We start from the raw sequence: 19126 nt of genomic DNA on the forward strand, positions 1-19126 counted from the left end.
GTACAAGTGTAAACCCTAGGTTTGCATCTCGAAAAAGCAAAAAGCAGACATCCCTAAAAAATAGGAAAAACTTTCTAAAAATAGCCATACCGGGGATCGGGTTGAAAATGCCAAAAACAAAACTTCCTAAAAAATAGGAAAAAGCAAAAAAAGCAAACTTTCTAAAAATAGAAAGTTGTCCAAATTCGTCCAAATCAATTGCAATCTTCGTCCTTTGGCCTTTCTAAGCACTCTGGTGGTGTTCACACTTCGGAATCACATAACTTGCAAAAACTAACTTTCAATCGTCAGGGCCTGAAATGCTCTGAACTGGACAAGGCTTGGTGAAACTGCAGCAAAAGGTCACAGGACGCTAACAAAACCCTAGAAAGCAGGAAAATCAGAGGGTCCCCGGTAGCAATGGGGCGATGTGTGAAAAAGGGTCACAACAGTATCCATGGTCTGTCGTCGAGTTCTATGTGTTGTAGGAGCAGATCGCGGGTGAGGCAGAGAGTTCAAAGGGTAGGGAGATGGTAGCCCCCCCCAGCCAACACTTTGAAAATTAATACTGATGGTTCTTCTAGGGGTAATCCAGGACCTGCTGGTATTGGTGGTGTTGGTCGGGATTCTTATGGATCGATGGTGTTCCTCTTTTCTGTCCATAAGGGTAATCAAACTATCAACCTCATGGAAGGTTTGGCCATCCTCTACGCTTTGGAGCAGGCCTATGTCAGGGGTGGCACGGGATTATTTGCGAGTCAGATTCTCAAGTTTTAATTGATTTGCTTAATAAACAGAGAGTGACAGATGTTAGTTGGCAGCTGGCAGTGCTGGTGCAGCAGATTTTGCAGATTTGTTCCTTGTTGGAGACAGTATCTTTTGTCCATATTCCTAGGGAATGGAATGGGGTTGCAGACTGTTTGGCCAAAAAGGCCTCCGAGCATTCAGACGGATGGAAGATTGATGAGTGGAATCAGATTCCTTATGAACTACATTTGGATCTGGAGAGGGTGCTTGCAAAGGATAAAGATGGTGATAACGCTAGTTGATGGTGTTTTTTTTTGCTTGGTGGGATTGTTGTGCTTTTCTGGGTTCTTGCCCTTTGCTCGGTTGTAATGCTTTCTTCTGATTAATAAAATTTTTACCCCTTTTCTATTAAAAAAACTAAAACAAATTTCAATTTTCAAAAAAAATATATCTTTTCCAAATGATAATAAGCATCATTATTGAACCAAACTGTTCTCTGAATGCAATGGCTTGCATCCAGAACACCTGAGGCCAGTTACATGACATCATACTTGTTTTATCTTCTACTATTGTATTATATGGTCAAGTCTTTCACTGTGCCATGATTTTATGTGCTCCCAGACAATAAGTAATATATGATATAAGTTGTTGTGGTAATGGGAATATTATTACTCCAAAAGGGAGTTCAAATGATGTTTGATTTCATCTTCAATATGTTTGATTTCATCTTCAATATGGTGGCATGTTCTATTATATGACTATTATCATAATTACATCACTTGAACCTTAGTGAATCAAGTTATTAAGATTGTTTTGTTCTCTAGCAATAATAAATGGAATTTCTTAAGCAAAGCTGCCAGAGGCTCAAACTAGTGAGTTTGAAAAACAATCAATGACATGATGTATTAACTTTAGTGGGACATTTGTAGATGGCCATCCATATTTGTCACCCTATTCAGATAGGGACATAACATTTGTGCTTGAAAACATTAGTATTGATGAGCTTCAAAAAGAGAACATTCATCACCATGTGCGTGCACAAAGTACCAAAGATCAGTGCATGAAACATGCATCCATCAACATGCGTCTCCCTAAAAGATTGTAAAATTGATAATAGTATAATACCTTCAAAACTATAGAGCAGCAAAACAAGACAAAAAATGATCCCATCTTACTACCAATGCTAAGGAAAGATGTCAACAAAAAACACTCTTAAAGTGACTGGTAGGCATTTGTATACCATTATTAATAAGTTATGCAAAAAAATGAGAAGGCAAGCATACCCAAAGCGGAAAATTTAATGATCCAATTTGAAATGGGCATTGTTATCAAAAATGATTTCAGTGAAAAATAAAAGTTATATTTTCTGAACAAAAACCTTATCAGCAGGCAGATAGTAGGTAAAACATAACAACCAGAAGCTAACAGCTTTTTCTACCATTAATTATATATACAAAAAACTAAAGATTGAAAGAATCTATTTGCTACAACCTGAGTGTGAGATCCAGTAAATTCAATATCCACATAGAGCTTCATAAGATTAAACACAAGATACTCAAGAGCAAGGGGGTGTCCTTCAAACAGAGTGGACATTGCTGATGATTTACTGCACATCAGTATAAAATATCAGATTAGATGATAGCAAATTGGACATGTTATATAAATGCCTGAAATCGATCCCTACATTTCAAGCAATAAGTAAAGCTAAAAAAATGTCAGGGCAGTTTCCAGTCACCTTTTCTCTGGCATCCAGGCATTCAAAACATTCACCATCTTGGCCCTTAGATAAGGGTTTTTGATATATAGTGGACTTGCCATAAACATTATAATAAAATTCATGAAATCATCCTGCAGACATTAATCAACCATGAGAAGATATCACTATGGTTCTAGAATAATTTGATTTCTCATGCACCAAAAACACAACTACATACCAATACAACACCATCTAAAGCTTTTGGAAGTCGAGAAGTAAAGAGTAGAAGCTCTATTCCATCATCAACAAAGTGCTCTGGCATAGAAGCAAATTCCATTGGGCATTCAGCTGGCAAAGGCATTCTGAATCCACCAACAATATTAACCAGCCACACCAGCATTAACCTGTAGAAGCTTAAAGCTTGCTGAAGAAGTTCGATGTCCTTTTAAACAATATGAAGAGTCACAATATTAAAATTAATTAGATAACACTCATCTCCTCTAAACAAGCATAAGGATCTAGTACACAGTACAGGTGCAGATAAAGTGCTAGTGTCGCTATTGTACCAGATTTCGAGTGAAACAGTGATAAATAACATATAATAATTTCTAAATTTGAGTTCTTCAAATGCATAAACAACTTTCATCATGCTAATAAAGCTCTTAATATTGAATTGCAATTCTTGTGCCCAGACATTTCCAATCCAAACTTTCAGAATCCAACTAACTTGTGCAGATTGGATAGAATAAACTTCTTGCTTTATCTTCAAATATATTTCACAAAAGAAAGCAAAATTAGCACTTAATCACCTAATATTCACTGTCCTTCAAACCATTTGAATATCTCATGTACCTTACAGGTTCAATACTCATGTATGCATTCCCTAAAGAAAAAAAATTCCTGCCTCAGCCCTCTGTGCTTTGAAGCTTAAGAAAAGCAGATTATGACGAGGAATTAAACAAAATTACAACAATGACAACCAAACTACTGTTGCATGTAGTTTTGTGTTTGATGCACTGATAAGATTTCTATTATTGAATCCTTTTCAGGATGAAATGTGTAAAAGCTGTACAGATTAAAGTAAGAAAGCGTATTGTCTAAACAATATTTAAGGAACCAAAAGCTTAAAAGAGAAAAAGAATTACATTAATATCCATTAATGGCAAAATCTGGTCAATAGAATCTAAGTTCCACAAAGGAAGTACTATCTGGAAGGACAACTAAGAAGATTACTTCAGCAGAGATACCACCAGATTTTCGCTAGAATTCCCTTTTCCAGTCACTTACCTGCTTTATTGAGCAGACATTGTATCTACACCAGGGATCTTGGAAAATCAGAAACGTTTTTTGAAAATAAGTATTGATGTTTTTCTTTTGACCATCCTTTTAGTCCTTGGGCATGGTTAGCAACTTAGTAGCTTGTTTCCTTAGTTTTTGCATATTTGATTCTAAATTTTTAGGATTGTAACATGGTGATGCATTCCTCCCTATCTCTTAGGTTCTCCCCCAAACATATTGAACAATTGCTCCTACTTTCACAATCACTTCGATCTACTACATCTCTCATCTTGTCTACAACCAATCAACAGAATTATCATATTTATTTCAGGGGTCATACACAGAATCTCTACCTTGTTCTCCCATGCCTTTCGATTTCACAACATCATGTTCCTTTTGGAATCACTACTTAGATCTTGGTAAATGAGTCGCCAGTCATCTAGTCCATAAAACTAGCAACTCTCTCCCATAATACCATCACACAACCCAAGAATGCTTGAAAATTAGTGTGTGCTCTCCACACATGCCCATTTGGAGTGGACTTTGGGGGCCCTACACTTAGTAAGGTAAAGTATTTAAATTATATCAGTGTTTTTGCATATTGAGAGAATGGACATCATCGATTGTTATTTTCCTGTTAGATATACACTAGGATTTTACATTTTTGTATTGCTTTCATCTATATTTTCATATAGGAACTGGGAACTCATAAATTGTGCATTCTCTACCTCATATTTCTAGGAACTATAAAACGAAACAACATTATATCGTATGGTTGAATTAGGGTTTTTACTATCTTGTTATATTGCATATTTAACTTTATATCATTATAATTAGCATAGATTAGCAATATGGTGTTGCCTGGTTGTACTTAGACCCTCCAAACTCCTGATTTGTCTCTTTTGTGTTTTCAGCTCAATCTTAGATCTACTTGCTATGTAGTGGTGCAGCTCAGAATAACAATACTTAATCACTAGACATCTTGTAGAAACCCTTGACTGTTTGCCTGCTTGTTCTTAGCCCCATTTTTATAAGGTCAATAATTGTTCAAGTTTTTGCAACTACATTTAGCACACCCAAGAGATCTACTGTTCCAGGCCAGAGCACCTCTGACTTAATTTGTTTTTCAATATTAAGCTCAATTTTCCTATGTCAAGTTTTTTTCCTAAGCCAGACAAATGCTGCACTTTTCATCTTTGTCTACAACATCATGTACTGCAACACAGGAGACATCTTTGTTTTCATAGGCACTGTTACTTTCATTCCTATACGCGCTTTCAGGGATCAATCTAATCCAATTTGTCATTTTTCAAAGTTAACCCCTTTGTCCCTATTTCTCTTCTTTGATTCTATATTCTTTTATCTCAATTTTCTCACTTGTGTTCATGGATCCCAACCCTCCTTGATTGGCACTTCTCCAGCCCTAGTTATGAAGGTATTGAACCAACAAAGTATGAGGCTTTGAAGGCCATTGAACACAAATATCTTGTGAAGTCTTATGTCTTGTGCATGAAGCCATATTCAGAATGGATAATAAGTTGTCTGAATTTGATAAGGAGCATAGGCATTCCCCTATTAGTGAAAACTCTACCAGCCATTCAAACCAAGATGTTTCTTGCCTAGCTCCTAGCCACTGTGACATATCTCTTAGAGATCTATCTCATGCACATAGGCAAGGAAAATCCCCCCTCCTAGGAACTTAATGAAGTCCTCTCCACAAATAGATAAGCCTAGAGCCCATGAGGGTTAAAAACTCTTAAGGATCATGGATAACCCTGCATAAAAAATTTGAGCATTATGATTGTGAATATACGAATCATAGAGACCCTTGTCCTCCTAGATGCAACAAGATACATTCTGTGTTGAAAATGTAGCTAGGTCATATCCCTTGATTGGGCCGACCTAGCTTGGTAAATTTTAATGTGGCCTTTGGCCTTAAAATTTATTGTGTAGGGGCCTATTTGGGATATTATGTAACTTGAATTAGGGCAGGCCCTATTTGGGTGAATTACATGTGTAACTTGTAAACACAAAATAGCTCAAGACCTATTCATGTAACTTGTAATATCATATGAAAGGCATTTGATTTGAATTTTAACTTGGCGCCAAAATTAAATAAGGCCGACCAAGGTTTAGTGTCGACTTGAATTCATATATATGTAGGATGACTTGAGGATCACAAGTTATCAATCTATCAAGCGAATATTTCTATCTCTGCTATGTACGAACTACCTAACAGCGATCATCATCTGCAATTTACTTCTGCATTGTTCTAAGGCAGCGAATTAGACCTCTCAGTTAGCGAACTGTTCTCCTAACTAGGCAAATATCATTCTAGGTCTGCCGAAGTTGTTCTAAGGTTGCCGAACCTGCTCAGGCTGCCAAATCTGCTACAGGGTATCGAATTCTTGTGCTAGGGGCGATTCCATCAAGTCTGATCGGAATTGTAAATCAGATAAGTTACTTTGTGTTATGCCCTAGAAGGGTTAAATTGTAATCTGGTTCTGCGCCTATTATTAATCGGATCTGAGATATTCTTGCTGGGTTTTTCACCTCCAAGAGGGAGGTTTTCCCAGGGTACTGCTGTGTTCTTGTGTGTTATGCTGTTATGTGTTTACTTTACCTTGCATTCTTATTTTCTGTTAATTACTGCTAATAAGATTGCCAAAAACTAACACTACGGCCAACCAAACACATCAAGAGTTCCCTCATCATAGAGTACCTTCTTGCAATGCTGAGTTTAGGGAAGCCCATCATAGGAATTCTCCTCAAAGAAAATCTCAAACTCACTTGCAGTCTTCATAGAACGATGAATATGATGAGTGCATGTCCACTCATTATTGTAGCCCTCTTAATGACTCACTCCAAGGGAGAGGTTGCTATGCTACTCATGCAAGTGATATATATTTCATAAGAAAATCATAGTTTCCTAAGTAGAGCTATTTCATTGCCTTATTTTCTCCCTAAGCTTTCAAAGCTCACTAGCACTCCAAAGAAGAGCCCTTCTAATCATGTTAATGCATTTATGGTAGGAATTATGTATTTTGAATGTGATGATGAACTCTTGCTTAATATTTTTTCTTGAAATTTACACAGAACGCTTGTTTGGTTCCAAATCCTCCTATTGATTTTTCTATAGTTTTCAATATATTATCGGATATTTTGTACCTTTCTTCAATGTTGCTGAACCATTTAATCTAGGCATCCAATTTCACAACATGAAACAAAAGGAAATATTACAGGAAAAAGACAAAATATATATACTTTGATCCTTCTAAATATTACTCATCACTGCACTAAACGTCACTCTCATAAGGAAGTGCTTAGACATGAAGCATTACAGTGCCAAGGAAGCTAAATCTTTGAAATTTGACATTTTCTCTATGGAATTTGGAGGTTTTGAATAAGCCCCTTCTCAGTCATGGAAATCTAAAAAGAAAAGAAAAAAGGACAAGGAAAAGAGGAAGTACCATGGGAAAACATGATAACAACGATAAACATAAATATTTTGTTAGCACTCACTCGAGTCATGTTGATGACCCACCTAGAGCTACCAAAGAAGCAAGCTACTCAAAACAACCCTCAACGTCAACTAAACCCAAAGTTTGTCTCAACTTAAGACAAAATATTCTACCACATGCCCAAACCTCAACATTCAATTGTCAAACAATTGTAATCCTTCTGCAGCAAACTCCCTTAAAATTTGTTAAATATTTTATTCAAATGAAGGAGCTCTCATTTTCATCAAGCTTGGCCAATCCAAGGAGATTCCAACAAGATGCACTTCAGTTTTTTCCATATCTCTTATTTCTCTAAAGGTAATCATCCCCTGCTAAGCTTTGACTCCTTGATAATCTTTGAACCTAATATCCTTAAAGATTAGGCTCCTTTTCCCCTTAACATAGAAGCATCAATGACATAAAATGTTGTGTGGTTGACCAAAATGCTTCTCTAAACATAATGCACATAAGGATATTCAAGGCCCGTTATGTAAGAAATGTGAGCCTTGATCAATTGTTTCCTTAATGTATTGGTCTTAACAATAATTCAATTCCCCGTATGTATAATGCCATGGCTTGTCCCATCAAATTCCATGTACCACCACTTGATGGCAATCCATATTTGTCAAAGTCAGAAATCTAGACTTGCACCAACAACTTGGACTCTTAATAAATCTTAGGGCAATGAAAGCATGATGAGTTACTATCTATGTAGCAAGACAAACAACTTGGTAGAGAACCACACCACTATCAATGCATTATCAAGCACCTTTATAATTGGAGTTTCATATGTGCAATAATATTAAAACTCTCTATTAATCATCTTCCAACAGAAGTTTTGGAGTGTCCAAAGCACTAAATTTTCCCCCCTTGTTGATATAGTCTATAGTTTTCTTTCATGCTCAGTTTGTTGTCAAATCTCTCATATTCCCAAATCCCAAAAACCTAGGATAGATACTTTGAATAAAGAGATCCACAACCAATTTGATCCCTATTTTGAGTCCTTATTTTAAGCAATATTTGTACTTGAAGCATGGAGATTGTACATTTAGCATCATAACCACCATTACATTCATCAAAAATCATCACATGTAAGCAAATGAATGATTTCTACATCCTATCGATTGCTACACTGCAATCGATATTAAAAAACTAACATACAAAATGCCCAAAGGCTACACTGCTGCCATATAGTTTCATTTTCAAAATACGAAAAAACGAAGTATAAACATAAGATTTTAAAATCATGGCAAATGCAAGGATTCTAGCAAAATCAGTCTCCAACATCATGGCCTTGCAAGGCTGCCATGAAGTTTCTACTTTAACATTTAGGATGTAAGGTTTGTAAAGGAGTACAAAATATTAGTATTCACAGAGATTATAGGTTGCAATACTTCAACTTTAGATCTGAATAAACACTTTTGACCATAAGCATTTCCTATATCAACAATATATATTGCTGAAGAACCAATATAGCAAAATTTCCTAATCAAAATTACCTCCCCAAAATTTATTAAATGTCTAATCTGTAAATATAATGCAACATGCCTACCAAAATGTGGGCAACCAATAGATTCGAATATGTAATAACTTATTTACTGAAACAAACTAAACAAAAATGGCAACCATCAATATTTCACTATCAAAATATAGTAAAATCCCCCATTCCGGGAATGTACTATTGTTGAGGTGTGGGAACCACAAAAAGAAATTAAAAAAAAAAAATTAAGCATTTGAGTCTTTATTTTTAAATGTGCTGGGAAAAGGGGTACAGCTGGTCGTCCCTGGATAGTTAGGGAACATCACAGGCGTCCCCACTCGTCCAAGGGATGGGGGGATGTCCCCTTTGAGAATCACTGTCATCCTCAAGTTTTCGGGATGTTTTCCACAAATTTTGCAATTTTGGGGACATAGGGGGGCATCCCCTAGCCGTCCCCAAGTCCCTAAAACGTCATCGGTACAGGGAAGAGGGATTTTAGCCCGACAACGCGGTAACGTAGCTCATAAAGCCTCCAAGTAGTGGTAATGAGAGAATCAAAAATATTGACATAGTAAGTGTCTTCAAACTAAGTCAAAAGCCAAAGTACAAAGAGACAATCAATGGTCTAATAATCTTACCTAAAGTCAACATACCCATGAGCTTGACAACTAACTTTCTCCATTCTCAAGGCAACATGATCAAAAAGTGGAAGTCAAGGGGGGTAGAAGGAAACCATGGATGTGGGCAATGAGAGACTTGCAATTAAGACCATACCATGACACTTGCACCACCACAAGAAAGAAAAAGAATCTATCTCGTAATCTAAGAAGATGTCTCCCATAGGCCATGACAACAATATTCCCATCAATATAAACTCTCTATAAACCAACCTCCTCTTGATCCATCTCGTGAAGACAACTCATCCTCTACAAGATCATGATTAGGTGTCTGGTGAGTCCCAATACAAGCATTAAAGTCATCCAAAGAATGATACTGCCAACTATAAAGTATTTCAAATTCCTAGAAACTTGAAAGGTTATATCATCTATCTATAAACATAGACGTTGTAAGCCTTGGAAGTCTCACTATATCCCACAAAGACACCCTTCAAGCTAGTGTTCAAATTTAGTCCTTTTCTCTTATAACCTATTATGCAAACAAGACTCATGAACACTTGAAAATGAAAACCTTTGATTTCTCTCATATGAAAGTTTCTTCTAGAGTCCTCTCCTTTTAACACCTTGTGACGATACCTATTTAATATGTACATAACACAACTACATACCCCTACCCAAAGAAATTAGGGTAGATCTAAGTCATTTATCATTACCTTTGTTGTCTCTATAATGGACCTATTCTTCCTCTCTGCCTCAATCCATGCGACTTTACAAAATGCATCAAAGTCCTTAGAGATATACTCCCCTCCATTGTCAAACCTTAAAACCTTAATCTTCCTACCAATCTAATTTCCATAAGAGCTTTGAACTCTTGAAATTTTCCAAAGACTTCATTTTCCATAAGAGCTTTGAACTCATGAAGCTGCTAGCATAGGTCCATAAATACCTAAATGAATCAAATCAAAAATCCCTTTTGATTTGTGCTCACTACTAAGAAAGCAATCTTAATGTGCTTTCCAATTGCACAACCCTTACATAATCCAGCCTTATCTATCTTGAAGTTTTGAAACTGCTGCGTCATATCCCTCAAGAGTGTTAGAGCTCCATAGTGCAAGTGGCCTATGAGCTCCATCAAGTAGATTCTTAGTTAATCCAGGAACATCAAACTCAAGAACATATGGTAGATTCTTGCTTGAATCTCCATAAAGTAGATTAATGGATTCTTAGTTAATCCAAGAGCACATAAGATATCATTAAGTTAAAAAATATCACCTAAAGGCATGCAAAAAGAAATGGTTCTAGTCCCTATATTTGAATATGTAGCATCATCACCAAGCTCTACCTGTATACTTGGCTTCTATTATAGAACTATGCTGATTGAAGTTCAAGTGTCTTGATGCACCACTATCCACATACCACCCTACACTAGAAATGGTGTTAGTGGATAAGCATGAACCATGGAGAGGTTGACTCAAGGTTAAATGTAAGCTCATCTAGTATTGAAGCTTTTGTACTCCCTACAAATTGCTTGCACTAATGCTACTATCATTCCCCTTTTTCTTCTCAAAACACAAATAAGTATAGTGACCATTCTTTTGACATTTGAAACATTTGATATGGCTCAATCTTCCTTTCCCTGTTGAGAAGAATTTAATTCCTTCTTTCCTTTCTAACCCTTCCCAAGTCCTTTCTTGCCATTTTTTCTCATCTTCCCAATGAAGACTTGGTTTTGAGTCTTTTAACTATATTCCATTCTAACTGAATAAGATGCAAAGTTTGATTTCTTTCTAGAGCCCAAAATTGGAAGAAATCTATCGAAGGCTATGGGAATCATCTCTTTATCTTCCATATTTACCCCAAAAAATTTGTGATCTTCATTAAGTAGGTGGCTGATATGTTTCTGTCACTCATGCATGTTGCATTGAACTTGTTCTTCTTCAACATCTTATGGGAGATGTCCACACTCTGATATAGAGCGATGAAGGAATCATGCATATTTTTCATTATCTTATTCCCTGCGATGTGAGGGATCAAATTATAACTCACGAAATCTAAGATGATTTGCTTTGCCTCGGTCATCTTTATATTCTATTCAAGCAAATGGAAAGAATTAGTAGGAGATGCAGGCTTGGTTTCCACATAGACCCAAAGATCAACTTCTTCCAATAATATTTACAATTTTCACTCCCAAGGGGTTAAGTAGGAAGCAACCTCTAGATGGTCACTCTCTCTTTAGACCGATACAAATAACCGATACTAATAATGTTTGTAAACACTGAAACTAAACAAATCAGCTGAAAATAAATCAGATCAACAATCTATCACAACTGCAAACCAACACTCCAATCACTAGAACGATTAAGGAATCATACTGTACAAGCTCTCACAAGCCCAGATTACTGTAATCATTGAAAAAAGAGTATTGAAATCTTCAAGGAATGCCCTCTCACAAGTAGCAGCACATTTCACTCACAGACTAGAAAGAACATTCCGATTATCGTGCTCTGGTACCATGATAAATTTAGACCATGCTAAGCAAATTTTGCACTCAAAAAACAACTGTAACTGAAAACTGCAATTCCAATCAAAACTATTGTTTTCTGAGTAACAAAAACAAATATACTGAAAGTACAAAAACCATCAAATAAATGAAATCAGAATGATATTACTTGCAGTCTAAATATTTGTCAATTCTAAACTTTCATATGCATTACAAAGAGAGCACCCGTGATCATAAAATAGACTTGCTAACTTGGGCACACAAAAATAGAACTAAAGCACTAATTAAAGTTGAAGCCTTATCACATTTTACATCACTTAGAATCTCTCTAAAAATAGGACCAAAACCTGCTTCTAAAATAGAAAATAAAACAAACTAAAAATGTCAAGGACTTGACCAGACCATAGTTCAGAAGCCCTCCAAATAATCACATAACTCACAAGCACTTGCGAGTCAAATTGGCTAATGAGTAACTTGCTTAAAAAATCATAGACAAGTAACTGGCAAGTTTTTCTCAAAAGCTTTGCAAAAACTCATCAATTAGTCACTGCTGCTCATAAAACTCTGATCTAACTATCGCAGGTGCTTATTTCTACTATTATGTCATCTTGAATTTCTGCTATTTCTCCTCAAATGAGCTTTTTCTGCTATTAGAATGCTGCTCCAGCAGACAATGCCTCTTATGCATTTGGAAGACTTAAAACACTGCCTTTATTCTACTATTTGCTATCGTGACTACCTTTATTCTGTCAATACCTTCTGTATAGGGGAAGAAGTAAAATATTAATAACAGTAATTTTACCTTATTTACATAGCATTTTTTCTCATAATCTGATCAAGTCTGCCCTTATATAGCAATGTCAACCCTCTAAAAAAGACCTTGCTCTCTTCCTTATAAAAAATTTGCAGCAGTTTAACAAGTTGATATGTATTGAACTCATTTTTTAGTCTATATGTGTACTGAACACTAATTTTCATCTATATATGAAGGAAATCGATAACATATTCCCTAAATTTGGGAATATGCATGTTTTTTAGGTATATTCTCACAAATTTATATGTTTTTTAAAGTGAAAAAAATTTGCCAAGTTATTGTCAATTTTTTCCCAAGTTTTTTTCAAGACTCAGCTTTAAACTTTTTTTGGGTCAGCCAAGTTATTGCCAAGTCTGAGTTCTTAAACTATGGACCAGACACTTGCAAATAAATTTAGGAAAGCTTACATTAAATAAAAAATTGTCCACCTGTAGCAGCGTAATTTTCTAAGCAAAGGATGTTTCTACACCCAGCAAATTCACTAAACATAGGATTTTTCATGCACCCATTTTTAAGACTCACTGCTGCTGGGCCAGTTAGAAAAGAACAACAGCTGAGAGATCAAAATATTAAACATATCTGCCCTGTTGAGGTCTCTATAACTTTGTTTTTCACGTTTGCCTCAAGGTCTTCAAAATGTTTTGAATTGAAAAAGTCTTCAAGCATACATTTAGGGGCGATTTTAGCCATTTTCACTAATATGTCTAAACCATATTTTATCATCACTAATAAGCTAACAAAGAAGCCCTTGTTGCAATCCTAATTCCACACATCCCAAGAAGAATAGCCAGAATTGTACCCAGTAGTTATCTCTTTGCCATCTATAAGGAACCTATTCTATTCAAGGATGAACTTTCAAGGCCCTGCCTTCACTAAGAGGAAGAAAATGAAAACATCATATAGAGGTTTCTGTAATGTACCCTTTTTTAACAAAATTGATTTGTGGACAATTAGCCTATTTTCCAAATTTCCCATAGGCTGATTGGTGAGCAAACGAGAAATCTAAAGTCCTTGGAAAGCACAAGGTAAGTCTTGCAAAAGTTTCATTCTTGGCAGTAAGCTCAATTGGTCTTAGTGAGTCTTTCGTTGCTTTCAGAATTGATTTCCAACCTTTTAGGAGCTCTCCAAACTTCTTTGATAAGTTTGTTGTTTTTAGAAAGTCACCCAGTTGCCTCAGATCACCTTCCTAAGACTTCAGGATCACTTTGGTATGGTCAGAATTCATCATTTTGATACTTTCTGCAATTTGGGTACATTTTTTAATTATTAAATAATTATTCACTTAAGTTGTCCACTGTTGAAAATGTTAAAAAGACAACATAGTGTAATACTTCAATAAAAAGGTGTTATAAGTTGTGTTTCATTTTGGAACCTAAGCTTGGGGGTCTTTTGCACATGAGATTATTGTTTATTTTTCAATAGAGGACTTTGTGGAGGAACATGAAACTTACAAAAGGAAGTTGAGACCTCATTTGGTGGGTTAGCCATGAAATTGTATTTGCTTCTACATATAGAGAAAACATGTGTTCTTCTCAAAATTTCTACAAAGTGAAGTTTCAGTTTTTGGTTGTAGTAATGAACAATTTTGGTGAGTTTTGAAATTGTGAGAAAATGATTTGATTTGTTGTGTGTTTATAAAATATTTTAGTGTGTTTGAAGGGCAACTAAAAGAGTTTGTTGCTGCTGGCTGTACCACTCCAAGTACAGGTCATACATTTCCTTCTAGCTGCTCTTCACTAGTGTATTTTCTGAGTTGTGTTTTGATCCTCCTTATTACTGTTTGGACACCATCATGATGACCTTCCAGGCCATACACTTGGAAGAGGGAAAGTGAAAAAGAGGAGGCAAGTCATACAGTACGTTGCTAATCGTATCAATCCTAGAGAGGCACATGAGCTGCAGATTGAGGTGCTCATTTCATTTTGCAAGGGGTGATCTTGACCTTATTTGGAGCTCTCAAGTCTTTATGAAGTGGAGAAATGAATGTGGGATGAGTTTTGATGACTTTGCATCTACTTAACCCACTGAATAAGTGGAGTGCTAAAATTGTTACCCACTAAATAACAGGAAGCTTTTAATTATACCTCGTTGAATAATTGTGAAGTACTTGTTTTCAATGTACTAAACACTCCATTGAATAAGTCTGTAGCGTTCTTTCCTTTAGTTCCATAGCGCTCTGCTGAAGAAGTGGGATTGGTTGGCTTGCCACCTAGTGATTTTCCCTTCAGTTGTTGCAATTCAGTTTGTTGTGTGGTCCTTTCATTATATAATCTCATCCTACCCATCATGGGAACTAGGTGATCAAAAAGTGACTAACATTGCATTATATCTCATTTACAGTTATAAATTTTCAAAAAAACAGTGGTATCAAAGCTGGTGATCTTACCAGCTTGTGCTTGTTCTCTATGAATGGAAGTGAAGAGAACAAAGATACTATAACAAAGAACAGAAAAGACTATAGTATCAGTTGCCAAGAACTGTAGTAGAAGACACCTTTTTAGGAGTCCTAGCAGCACGTCAAAATCCTATAGTTGATATCGAAGTTTCATCAAGTTAGATAAAGATAAGGGTACGGCCCCTCGAAATAGTCGGAATGCTATAGCAAAGAAAAAGTTTGATATCGTGCTTGACATGGTGTCACAACTCCTTGCCAAAATGAATCAACATGTGCCTCATACATCTCCATTTCAGAAAGGAGAAAGTACTTCTAACACCAGCAATTAACAGAACAGTAATGATCACACTGCTGGGGTGGTTGTTGGATCTGTTTCAAGACCCCTCCAACCTACATTCACTTGTAGGGAGGAGGTTCAAATTGCTCAAGAAGCACAAGTACCTATGACAGATAAAGCAAGGACAAGTTATGCAGAGTATGTGACCCTTCCAATTGAGATTCAAGAAATTTTGTCTCTTGATCAATTCATGAATCAAAAGAAGATGGGATGTGGTGGAAGACAAGATAACCGAGGTCCTGCTGTCCAAAGAGACCATCAACAAACGCCAAGGAAGGTAAAACTTCCTCATTTTGATGGGAGTGATAAGAGTACTTCTTGGGCATGGGTCCAGAAATTACACAATATTTTGTCCTTGGGGCCAATGCCAGAAGCAGAGGCGACAAAATTTACCACATTGCACTTAGATGGAGCAACCCATAAATGGTGATACCATGGCTTGGTAACCCAAGTCCACTACGTAATTACCACCTATGATGAGTTTACCAGTAAATTCATTGAAAGATTTGACAAAAAGGCCCCAAAATTGCAGTTTAGAGAATTTGCACAATTGAGATAGCATGGGATAGTTGATGCCTACATTTCTAATATTCTAAGGGTTCCTGTGATGGTGCCTAACATCTCAGAGAGAAAACTTCTTGTGTTATTCAATGAAGGGCTAATTGAGACACTAAGAGGGTGGGTAAAAGCTTTGAGCCACCAACACTCCAAGAAGCCATCAAGAAAGCAAACAACATGGAGTTTGTTGTCCCCAAGAATAAATTCCCACCTATGCTCACCCAAGTTTTGAGGATGGAGACAGCAGGGGACAGTGGGATGTGTTTCCAATATGGGGTACTTTTGGACCGTTTTTTAGGGGATGACAAGGGACAACTATTAAAAAATAGGGAAATTTTAAAAATATAGAGAAATTTCAAATATTCATATCATAACATTGATAAAACATTCATCATAGACATTGTAGAAGCTTATACATAACATTAGACTTGAATTGAGATTTCACATGAGAACTGACAAACAAAATAACAAAATGCAAATGCATTCATTGTCAATGTGAATACATATATTATATAAGAATTACAACAAAATGCCCAAAGGCTCCAAGTTTCAACTATAAAATAAAAACAGAGAAAATATATGGTTGTCCCTAATCAATAGATGCGACTGGTAGGTCTATATAAAAATCGGAGCTTGAGTTTGAGTGACAAATAGTATAAGGTGTTGTCTCAAGCAATGAAGCCCCAATCCCCAAGTCCCCTAAACATTTCAAGGATGAGGTTGAGGGTACCAAGGCAAGGGACATGTCTCCAGGGAGCATTGTTTTTCACCCAAGAGCTTTCAACAGGAAAAAAATAAGCATTCTAACAAGGAGTCAAATCAGTCCAAAGATCTCCCTTTACAAAAAGATAATGATCACTGAAATGAGCCGAGGAAAAAATTATCCTTCAAATGCAAGGAGCCATGGGCCCCAGGCCATAAGTGTTTTGAGAAGGTCAAAATCAATAATTGGAGGTATATTCAACTAATGATTCTGAATCAGAAAATTCAAAACAAGCTGATAAGGAAAATGAGGAAGAAGAAGCACCAAAAAAATCTGAAGAAAGGGAAAATGATGGCAGCTTTGTTCAGCTCTCAGTATTCAAAAGAATGACTCTTTCAAGGTCCATGGTGTGCTGTGTGGGCAGAAAATTGTTGTTCTCATTGACACAAGTGCTACACACGAGTTCACTGAAAAAGAAGTTGTAGCACAAAGAGACCTCAAGACTACAATATTTGAAGGCTTCATAGTCATCATTGCTGATGGATTGACTCTTTCATGCACAATGAGAATTTCACGATTGAGTCTACAATTGTGCAATTACAAAGTCAAAGATGATTTTTATGTGGTGAGGCTTGAGCATTGGAGACACTAATGTTGTTCTTGGCATGCAATGGCTCCATTCTTTAGGAGTGATCACTTTGAATTTCCAAACAACGGAGCTGAAATTCCAAGTTGATGGAAGGAAGATGGTGTTGAAAGGAATGTCTAATGGATGACTTCATGTTTCCACATACAAGAGGATGGAGAGAGTGTTCTGTCATGGGCAAGGAACAAAGTCAAGACAAGAGGAAGACTGGCACAAACAAGAGGAATGGAAATAACTTTGAATCTTTTCATAATCAACTCTTTGGAATGGATGCAAAAGTTGTCCTTTGATAATCCACTTTTTGTTATAAATACTGTGATACTTCTTGATTCTAGTAACTGTTGTTTATAATTAGGGCCTGGCGGATTCCAATTGCCTTGGGCAACATTGGAATCCGCTTAAGGGGGCCAGCCCCTTCTCCAATTCATAGGGCCAGGCCCTATACCTTTCGGCTACTCCAAAAGGTCTCCACGCTACACCTTGATAGGGCCGACCCTATCCTCTACATCAAAAGAAATTAAATAAATTAACTTGCAAATTAAAATGGTAAAGCTGACTTGATTAGGGGGTTTGCTCTCCTATAAATAAAGCATACACTCCTCACAATATCAATCAATGTAGCTCAAGTAAAATGCGAAATACAAATGCAAGATAGCGAACTCCTTTTGTAAGTAGCAGAACATAGCGAACTCCTTTGTGAACAGCAGCGAACTCCATTCATGCACAGCAGATCACAGCGAACTCCATCCATACACAGCAGATTACCAGTTAGGTTGCAGCGAACTCCATTTATGTGCAGCAGATCACCAATTAGATCACAGCAGACAACAAAGCTATCATTGAACCAGTGATCTCCATTGAAGGCTCAAGCAAAGGACAGTGAACTAGTGGGAAGGTGCAGTTAACTCTTGTTATGCACAGCAAGACAAGGTAGAAGGGCTGCAAATCATGATCACTGCCAGCAAGCTAGTTGTGTAGTCTTCTGTAGCATCTTCTCTATGACTGCAACTTCTATACTCCAGATAAGTGTGTAATTATCAATTGAATCAAAACCATAATCAGATCTGAGGATCTTTTCTGGCTGGGTTTTTCCTCTTAGGAGGTTTTCCCAGGGTATCTTTGTCTTGTCTTTATGCATTATTTCTTACTATGCTTAAATCTGAAAATCAATAAGTCTAATTAAACCTAGTTAGAAACAAATTCTGATTTTCTGAGTGTTATCTAATCTGAAAGTACTAAAATTAACAGTAACATATCAAGCGACCACTATGGGATATGGGATACAAATTAAACCTTCAAATATGAGAGAGATGTTATTTTATATACTATAGGTGGTCTTCGGTTTGACGAAGACTTGAGATCAACAATTAATGGTGAGCAATTTTATTTTCTCTACGATTATAGCTTAGGGCATGAAAGCATTCTTTCTAATGTATATGTCTTAAGTACTATGGGGAGATCTCTAGAAATAGTTCACATGAATAGTAGACTAGTGCAACATAAGCATGGTAAAGTTGCTCCATTACTGGATATCCATACAGGAAGTCACCAACAAAGTTTGTTGGAGGTTATGGACGTTGAAAGAAATGACTCAAGGAGGATTATGGATAAAAATTTCAGAATTAATGCTACTTTCTTGTTTTCAATCAACCAACATATGATTCCATTTGCATACCTAGAAGTGTATTGGAGAGAAATTTTAATCAAGAATTGGAACATAGCTCAATTGATGACCCCTGTGTAGGTGTTTTTAGCTGATAAAATGCTCCGATTTCTTGCTCTTGCTAAAAGATTTCACTTTTGCAGCAGTTTTTCCATTTTCAGAGCGCTGTTCTTGAGAAAATCAGATTATATGCTGTTGATTTCAGACTTAAAC

At 36.4% G+C, this 19126-nt stretch overlaps 1 protein-coding gene across 2 annotated transcripts in view; it reads right to left on the reverse strand.

Annotated features, from left to right (window-relative positions):
- LOC131078733 (probable ubiquitin conjugation factor E4) overlaps nucleotides 1-19126 on the reverse strand; it is a 127506-nt gene that overhangs the window by 66206 nt on the left and 42174 nt on the right. For both annotated transcript variants that reach the window (XM_058016499.2, XM_058016500.2), the window contains exons 7-9: nucleotides 2661-2864; nucleotides 2462-2574; nucleotides 2218-2332 (exon numbers count right to left, since the gene is read on the reverse strand). In XM_058016499.2, the coding sequence (XP_057872482.2) occupies nucleotides 2218-2332; nucleotides 2462-2574; nucleotides 2661-2864 (432 nt within the window). The remainder of the gene's footprint in view (nucleotides 1-2217; nucleotides 2333-2461; nucleotides 2575-2660; nucleotides 2865-19126) is intronic.

This window comes from Cryptomeria japonica, chromosome 9 (assembly GCF_030272615.1).
Source record: "Cryptomeria japonica chromosome 9, Sugi_1.0, whole genome shotgun sequence".
Lineage (NCBI taxonomy): Eukaryota > Viridiplantae > Streptophyta > Pinopsida > Cupressales > Cupressaceae > Cryptomeria > Cryptomeria japonica.